The sequence below is a fragment of the Protomyctophum parallelum genome (genome assembly GCF_964188405.1).
Source record: "Protomyctophum parallelum genome assembly, chromosome: 10".
In the NCBI taxonomy this organism is placed as follows: domain Eukaryota; kingdom Metazoa; phylum Chordata; class Actinopteri; order Myctophiformes; family Myctophidae; genus Protomyctophum; species Protomyctophum parallelum.
The window spans coordinates 4,487,193-4,495,578 of record NC_139704.1 but is presented as its reverse complement, the minus strand read 5'-3'; the positions used below and the strand labels follow the sequence as shown (position 1 = coordinate 4,495,578).

General features: G+C 46.0%; 1 protein-coding gene across 1 annotated transcript; it reads right to left on the bottom strand.

Moving 5' to 3' along the window:
- Positions 1-3,890: 3,890 nt before the first annotated feature.
- LOC310866183 (dickkopf-related protein 1-like) lies at positions 3,891-7,409 on the bottom strand. Its single transcript, XM_083775631.1, has 4 exons — positions 6,781-7,409; positions 6,305-6,446; positions 5,742-5,885; positions 3,891-4,782 (listed from the first exon to the last, which is right to left on the bottom strand). The coding sequence occupies exons 1-4, from the start codon at positions 7,021-7,023 to the stop codon at positions 4,496-4,498; spliced, it is 816 nt and encodes a 271-aa protein (XP_083631757.1). The 5' UTR covers positions 7,024-7,409; the 3' UTR covers positions 3,891-4,495.
- Positions 7,410-8,386: the final 977 nt, after the last annotated feature.

The window sequence follows — 8,386 nt, the reverse complement described above, 5'->3', positions numbered from 1 at the left end:
TTAACCTCTCCCTCCAGAGGAGGAGGTGGTGGAAGGAGAGACAGTGCATGGATGTAGACACGGCCGGGGGGGAGATCTTAACCTCTCCCTCCAGAGGAGGAGGTGGTGGAAGGAGAGACAGTGCATGGATGTAGACACGGGGGGAGATCTTAACCTCTCCATCCAGAGGAGGAGGTGGTGGAAGGAGAGACAGTGCATGGATGTAGACACGGGGGGGGGGGAGATCTTAACCTCTCCCTCCAGAGGAGGAGGTGGTGGAAGGAGAGACAGTGCATGGATGTAGATCTTAACCTCTCCCTCCAGAGGAGGAGGTGGTGGAAGGAGAGACAGTGCATGGATGTAGACACGGGGGGGGAGATCTTAACCTCTCCCTCCCAGAGGAGGAGGTGGTGGAAGGAGAGACAGTGCATGGACGTAGACACGGCCGGGGGGGAGATCTTAACCTCTCCCTCCAGAGGAGGAGGTGGTGGAAGGAGAGACAGTGCATGGATGTAGACACGGCCGGGGGGGAGATCTTAACCTCTCCCTCCAGAGGAGGAGGTGGTGGAAGGAGAGACAGTGCATGGATGTAGACACGGGGGGGGAGATCTTAACCTCTCCCTCCCAGAGGAGGAGGTGGTGGAAGGAGAGACAGTGCATGGACGTAGACACGGCCGGGGGGGAGATCTTAACCTCTCCCTCCAGAGGAGGAGGTGGTGGAAGGAGAGACAGTTCATGGATGTAGACACGAGATCTTATCTCAGCTCGGTCAGAGAAGAGACGAGCGTGTTGTTTGGCTCCTTTTTGATCTGACACCGAGAATCAAGCAAAAGAAAAGCACAGTAATTTCCTCGCCATCTTCTAATCCAAAACGAGTCCCTAATTACAGGCAGCGAGGTGTATTTGGGGAGGATTCGTGGCCTACATATTAGAGCGTATCCATTGCACAACGGGCAGGAAATGCGGTGTGCTTGCTTGCTTGCTGTGCAAAGCCAGAGAGATGGATGGATATCTTTTTTTTTTTCTTCTTCCCTCTTTTTTGGATTGCATCACAAAGCGTTGATGTCGGAGAAACCTTGTATCTCCTTATTTCAACTTCTTATGATTTCAGTTTTTTTCCCCGCCCCGTAAATCAATGCACCCACTTCATCCACACTTAAAGTGTTAAGCAAAATATCGACAAGCTCACAAATCAACACAATGTGATGCGTTGTTATGAGCTTGTAGTCACATGGATTGAAGTTCTCAGTCGCCAAGATAGATCAGTCATTTGGATTCCATATGCATGTCTTCTATTTAAAAAAAAGTGCACCGACAATAGCTGATATACAAGCTTGCAGATCAACTATTTTCGGTTATGTGCTTTGTTAGGAGTAGTTTGCCTGTAAGGGGTCAAAATAGAGTTCAGAAGCATTTTCCACAAACGTGAAAGGTCTCAGAAAATGTCATAGAAGCAAAGGTTAAAAGCCACAATCTGTGAATTCCTCGTCTGGGGCAAGTTATGAATGATACCGTCGTATACACCGGCAACTTTTTTGCTTTATATTCCACAAAGTCAAAGCGGTCAAATACTGTATGTCTGTGTGGTTTAGTAAGCGCCATTGTCCCCAAATGAAAAGTATTAACAAGAGCAGGAGCGATTAAATAATAACTACACGTGGAAACGTTACCTGAAAAAGTAACAGTGTCGGTAGGGACATACAAGGTTTCCGCCGCAAACAGTGCCGAGGTAAATCTCCAAAGCCCCAGTAGTGGTATACACCTCATTCCATGAGTCCTTCTTGTGTAGATTGAGCAAGATGAAGTAATTAGAGACTTTAGCTACTAGCTATCTCTCCCCCTATGCTTCAACATGAATGGAAAGGCTATATAATTAGAAACTCTATAGCCCCAGCAGGAGAACACCAAAGGCTTTAAGGTGGCAAAGGCTCGCCAGGTCACCGTGATGCAAGTTTGTTATTAGCTCATTTGATACGGGAGGGAGCAGCAAGCATCCTGTACACACACACACACACACACACACACACACACACACACACACGCACACGCACACGCACACGCACGCCCCATCGTGACGGACCATCCCAAAAAGATCTGAGGAGGATGTGCAACATGCTGTAATAAGCCCGAAGTGATAACTCATAAAAGCCACTGGTTTGTGTGTGTGTGTGTGTGTGTGTGTGTGTGTGTGTGTGTGTGTGTGTGTGAGCATGTGCTTCTGTGTGTGCGTTAGACACACAAGCACGCGCACGCTCACACAGATGTTGGTATTACTATACTTGTGAGGTCACCCCGATTTGAGCAGGGCAATTTTATTCATGCCATTTAAAAAAAGAAAAACAATTCCTTAACACCGACAATAGCCGATCTACAAGCTCACAACGCATTGCACGTCATAAACACACACACACACACACACAATGATACCTGGCCTGAGCCTCAACCACTGCGTTGTGTCCAATATAGGAGTTCAACATGGCCTAGCGAGTGTTCCAATATCTCTTGCTTTCCAGAACGGATCCTTTGGTATTTTGGAATGCAACAACAAACATTCCCAGCGTTACCTCGTTCTCAACGAATACATGGAATAAATATTCAATGGTACAGCCAACCCTTGACTTCTTAGAGCATTTTCATACCAAAGAGGACCTCCCAAATTGATATTTGGCCGCGGACGGACCCCCCATCTGGAAAGATTTTGTCCCCGCGGGACTCCTGGAGTTTTTTAACACGATCACAACACACTTTTTTGCAGTGTAAAATTAGCTTAAAGGGGTTCAACTGGTTTTGATGCTATAACTCATTTTGCTGAGGGACCCCCTGGAAACCCCCTGGCCCGGACCTCTGCTGTAGAGCTGCAACTAAACTGCACTGAACAAAGCTGACAACACTGTTTGTATCGTTTTCAGCAAGTTACGTTTGTTGCTGTCGGGCAGAAACCTCTTATCTCCACATTCTAACTTTTTGTGGGGTTTTTTTTCCGCAAACCCTACTTGATCATACTACAGTCCAGTACAGTGTCACACAAAAGCATAAAAAGTTGATCTACAGGCTCGAAATACGACGGGAAGCCACACGTTTTGAGCTTGTAGATCTGCTACTTTTTACCATTTTTTAATTGGAATCCTGAACATATTTTGGACAATATGAGGTTTCCAGCCGATAAGAGACGATTAGCCAAAAAAAAGGAATGAGCCGAGGCATAATCTCATGGTTATCGGTGACTTTTTAATAAAACAAATATATTCACATTTCTTTGCAATGCAACTTAAAAAATATAGACATTTACATAGTATATAACAATATATTTGTGTACACATTTACAATATTGGAAATGAACCATGCAGCACCATGTCCTTATAATACCGGTGTTGACAGAATTCAATAGCTCAGTTAAGTGCCACCTCCATTATAAGCTATTTACAATACAGTAATTTACTGCAAATAATCTGAGGCTTTAAGTTCCATAAAAAGAGAAACAAAAACAGCTCTGCCACTTCCGACGATGACATTAACCCATTCTGACCCGAGATCAGATTCATACGAGGTTTCCGCCGGACACACACTGGTCTGATGAACCCATTCTGACCTGAGATCAGATTCTAAAAAATGTCAGTCGCTCTTCGATTTTTCAAAAAATAGCAGACCTACAAGCTCGTATCGCGCCACTCGGTGGCGCGATATGAGCTCGTAGATCTGCTATTTTTAAATAGCTAAAGCATAACATGACGCCGCCACCAAAATGGGTGCACCGGTCAGAATGGGTTAAAATCGGTGTCTTTTCCCGAGGCCGCCTACGAAGTGCCGAGCCTAACTTATACTCATACTAACTATGTTTCGTGCGATAAAGTATAAATGAGACTTCTTCACTTCTCCTCTCCCCTCCTCCTCCTCCTCCTCCTCCTCCTCCTCCAACTTCCGATTCCTCCGTCTGTCCAATGGGAAATCGGATCCGGTCCGACCTTACACTGGCCAGCATTCCTCCGGGGGCATATCAACTTTCCCAACCAGGAATCATGTCTATCCGTTCTCCGGGTGCTGCGTGTGTTTGTGTCAGCGACTTTTTTTTGGCAGGAAAGGATGTGGAGGTGTTCGGTTTATTTGTGTGTGTGTGTGTGTGTGTGTGTGTGTGTGTGTAGTGCGAGTGTGCAGTGGTGGAAAGTACATTTACTTATGTACAATGTTGAGGTACCGTATTTGTACTTTTTCGTACTTTACTATTTCTATATTCCAATACTACTTCTACTCCACTACATCTTTGGATCCAAATATTGTACTTTTACTCTACTATAATTATTTGAAAACTTTAGTTGCTGCTTGGTTACTTTTATTAGAAAGCTAATTAACCACTTCAGTCTGAACTTACTTGTAACAAAGCATGTATATATTGCAGTATTGATACTTTCACTTAAGTAAGAAATGTGAGTACTTTTCCCACCACTGATGTAGTGTGAGTGTGTGAGTGCATATGTAGTGTTGTGTGTGTGTGTGTGTGTGTGTTTGTAGTGTGTATGTGTCAGCGTCTCTGGCAGGTGTGTAGGTTCCGGGCACCCGTCCTGCTGACAGTATGGTCTCGCTCTCCCCCCCCTCCCCCTCCCCCTCCTCGCTCGGGTCGACAGGCCAGGCTGTCGCCACAGTCGCAGCGCTGGAACAGCTCCAGGCCATGCGCGCCCTTCCTGCGGTGGCGCGTGCACACCTGGCCAGCCGTCAGCACGGGCTTGCATATGCGTGACCAGAAGTGGCGCGCGCAGCACAGGCCCTCGGAGCAGTCTGTGGTCCGCAGGCACGTATCTCCCTCCTGGCCTAGAGATTTGAGAGAGAGAGAGAGAGAGAAAGGTTACATCACTGGTCATCATACCTTTTTTTTTTAACTCCCAATAACTCTGAGAGTGTGGAAATGGAACCAATAGTGAACTAATAGTGCCAGCTGTACATTAAGAGTTACAGACGTGTAAGAATCCATTTGGTTCCATACGGACATGTAAAGGGTCCATTTGGTTCCATTTGTATACACTATTAGAGTTACACATGTGTAAGGGTTCCATGTATACACTATTAGAGTTACAGACATGTAAGGGATGGACCCTTACATGTCTGTAATTGGTTCTATTTGTATACACCATAGAGTTACAGACATGTAAGGGTCCATTTGGTTCCATTTGTACACCATAGAGTTACAGACATGTAAGGGTCCATTTGGTTCCATTTGTACACCATAGAGTTACAGACATTATAAGGGTCCATTTGGTTCCATTTGTACGCCATAGAGTTACAGACATGTAAGAGTCCATTTGGAACTCTATTTAAAAATAGCAGATCTACAAGCTCATATCGCGCCACCGAGTGGCGCGATACGAGCTTGTAGGTCTGCTATTTTTGAAAAATTGAAGAGCGACTGACATTTTTAGAATCTGATCTCAGGTCAGAGTGGGTTCATCAGACCAGTGTGTGTCCGGCGGAAACCTCGTATGAATCTGATCTCAGGTCAGATTGGGTTAATGTCAAAAAGCGTATATACCGTCTGCTAATCATTTCATCTATTGACCATGCGCGAGCATATGTACGAGAGCATATACGTGCGCACGTCACACAGGGAACAATTATGGTATAAAGTCTAAAATATCCTATCCTACAGCACTGATTAACATGTCTTGATGTTGCTACGTGAACTTTGAGCCAACTTAGACACAAGACAGTCGGTCGGACAGCTTTGGTGTTTCATAAAGAGAGAGCTCGATACGATAAAGGGTACAAGCGGTTACCTTTGACAGAGTGGGGCTGGTGCCCGTGGCCAGAGGGGGGTCTCTTGGCATGGTGCTCCATGGTGTTATTGTTGTGGCCGTGCCAACCCGTGATCGTGGCCGCCGCGTCCATGCCTTCCAAATCATTCGCTGGCTGGCACACACCTGGGGAAATGACAAAGGAAAAAAATTGTCATTATATTATATTCCGCCTCAAAGGACCAATATTATTTAATGGTCTGAATTATACTAAATTGCATCATTTTAACAATCAACACGTGTAAGAAAAGTATAGGCTACTTATCAATGTGAATGTTTGTTTGACACGTTGATGATATGGGCATGATATGCACCTTTATTCTACCTATGAGGGTGGATGCATTTCAATGGGATTTTGCAGAAATCTCCATTCCCATTGCATTGGCAGAAGCCGCCCTCATAGGTACAATAAAAGTGTGTGGCTGGTGTGACCCTGCCCTGGCCCATGAGGCACTTGAATCTACCAAAGTATTTCATGCAAAGGTAAATGGTTTGTGCTGTGCTGTGCTGTGCCAAACTTAATAGGATGAGCCTGGTCTCCTCACCGTTGCTGCAGCGGTTCCCAGCGCAGCACATCGCGTCCCGTGCGCAACGCTTCCGGCTCTTTCGACACGGGAGACACGCGCCGCGGGCGTCGTTGCAGAACTCATCGGCTCCACACTCGTCATCATCCGAGCAAACACCTGACTGGAATTAAAAAAAAAATTAAACATTAGAAGGAGAGAACAGTGGCAGCACTGAATTAAAGTCGGGAGACCGTCCATCCCATGGTAACAGCATTTGAATGTTGTTATTTTTCTTTTTTTTAATGAATTGAATATATATGGTATAGGACCCGAATGGTGCTATCCTTTAAGACCAAGTGTTTGACTGAGGGCTACACTCTGTCGCTGTTTACATTTCTGTCTAATAAAGTAGCCTTATTCAATCAACCAACCAACCAACCAACCAAACAGCAGAAACCTTTTTGATATTACGCACAGTCCATTTTTGGAGATGGAGGGGGGATGTTTCAATTTACCTGCACGGGGGCGTCCACGGGGGGTATCCTGTGTCCCACGCTGGCCAGCGTGGAGGTGCGTGGACTCGGGCTGACCGGATCGGTGCCTCCCTGCTTGGCACCGGCAGCGCCACCGCCGCGGCCGGGCTCGTTCTTGATGGCATTGGAGTTCATCAACACACTCCCGGCGTAAGCATTCCCAAAGTATCCAAACAGCGTGAGATACACGGCCACGAAGCGACGCACCGACAACAACTGCACCATGATTCTTCCCCGTGGTGTTATAAGGACAACAAAAACGAAAGAAAGAAAAAAAAGAGAATCCGATTTCTTCTGATGGGTAAAACTATATGGTGAAAAGAAACCCGACCACAAAAAAGGCAAAGATGTCAGTGTTGAAGCGAATCCTCCTGAGTCAAGGCAAAGGTTCCCAGCGTTGATCTTTCTCTACCATGCGGTTTGGTTGGTTCGTGGAGGTCTCCTGACGCACGGGGCTCCGTGGATGTTCTCTTATACATGTGGACTTGTTTGTCTACCCCGCCCCTCACCGAGCACAACAAAGACAGAGGGATGGGGTTTCAAAGGCTCAGGCGCCTAGAAGCTCCGCAGCGTCACCGCGACTCACTGTACGGAAACGGACCATCCATCCCTCTCTCTCTCTCTCTCTCTGCCCTCCTGTCAGTTAAGATTGCGTTTCACAATGTTTGTCAGTGCCTGTGCGTGTGTGTGCGCAACCCGCGCGCAATAACATCCTCAGTGTTACTTCTACTCTGATCTGTACCAAATGGACCCCTCATTGGCTCCAAAGTCCATTTGGTTACATTGTGTACATTGTTAAATATGTATATCAGCATACTTGGCGACCTATAGTCTATACTCTATAAGCTACCTTGCGTCATGGAGGGTCCCATGTTCTGCAGGTCAATGGGTGATGGGCAGAAACGCTACTTGTAATACATTTATTTGTATCTGTTCAACCAATAAAGACTAAATTAATTCCACTCATTCTTGCACACAATCCAGCTTTTCCATGTTCTTATAAACGCAGTTTTTGGGACGCTTTAGATTCAGGACAGTCCTAATCATTTCGCTCAGTAAATGTCATAGACTAAGACTATAGCCTATATGACCTTTTAGTGACACAGAGAACATTGCTTTCTTCTCATGAATATTGTTTTCCTGTTCGTATACATGCGTGTTTGGTGACCCGCTCTGCACTTACATGATGCGCGGCTCCTTTGACATTCAAGTAGCCTAACTATAACTGCCCCCTGGCTGCGTGTGAAAGATAGTGATTAAAGTTACTTTTTCCGTCGATTAACCAGTTCATTTGATCTCTCTGATTGCACAGGGGGGCAATTATCTTCCAACGTGTGCTTGATTACACTAGCGGCGGACATCAATGTTAGGATATGCATGTGGACCATTAAGGGGTGTGAAAAGTTTACCGAATTAATGGACTTCCGTGGAAGAGAGTAAGAGACCTTTCAAGGACTGACTGGCACTTGGAGATAAAAGGAACCTCTGATGTGTCCCCTTGTTCTGTAGTATGTGGATGGACCTTTGCGCGCAAGATCAGTGGTGTAGGAGTAGCCTATACATGTAGGCCTATAGCCTATACTGCCTC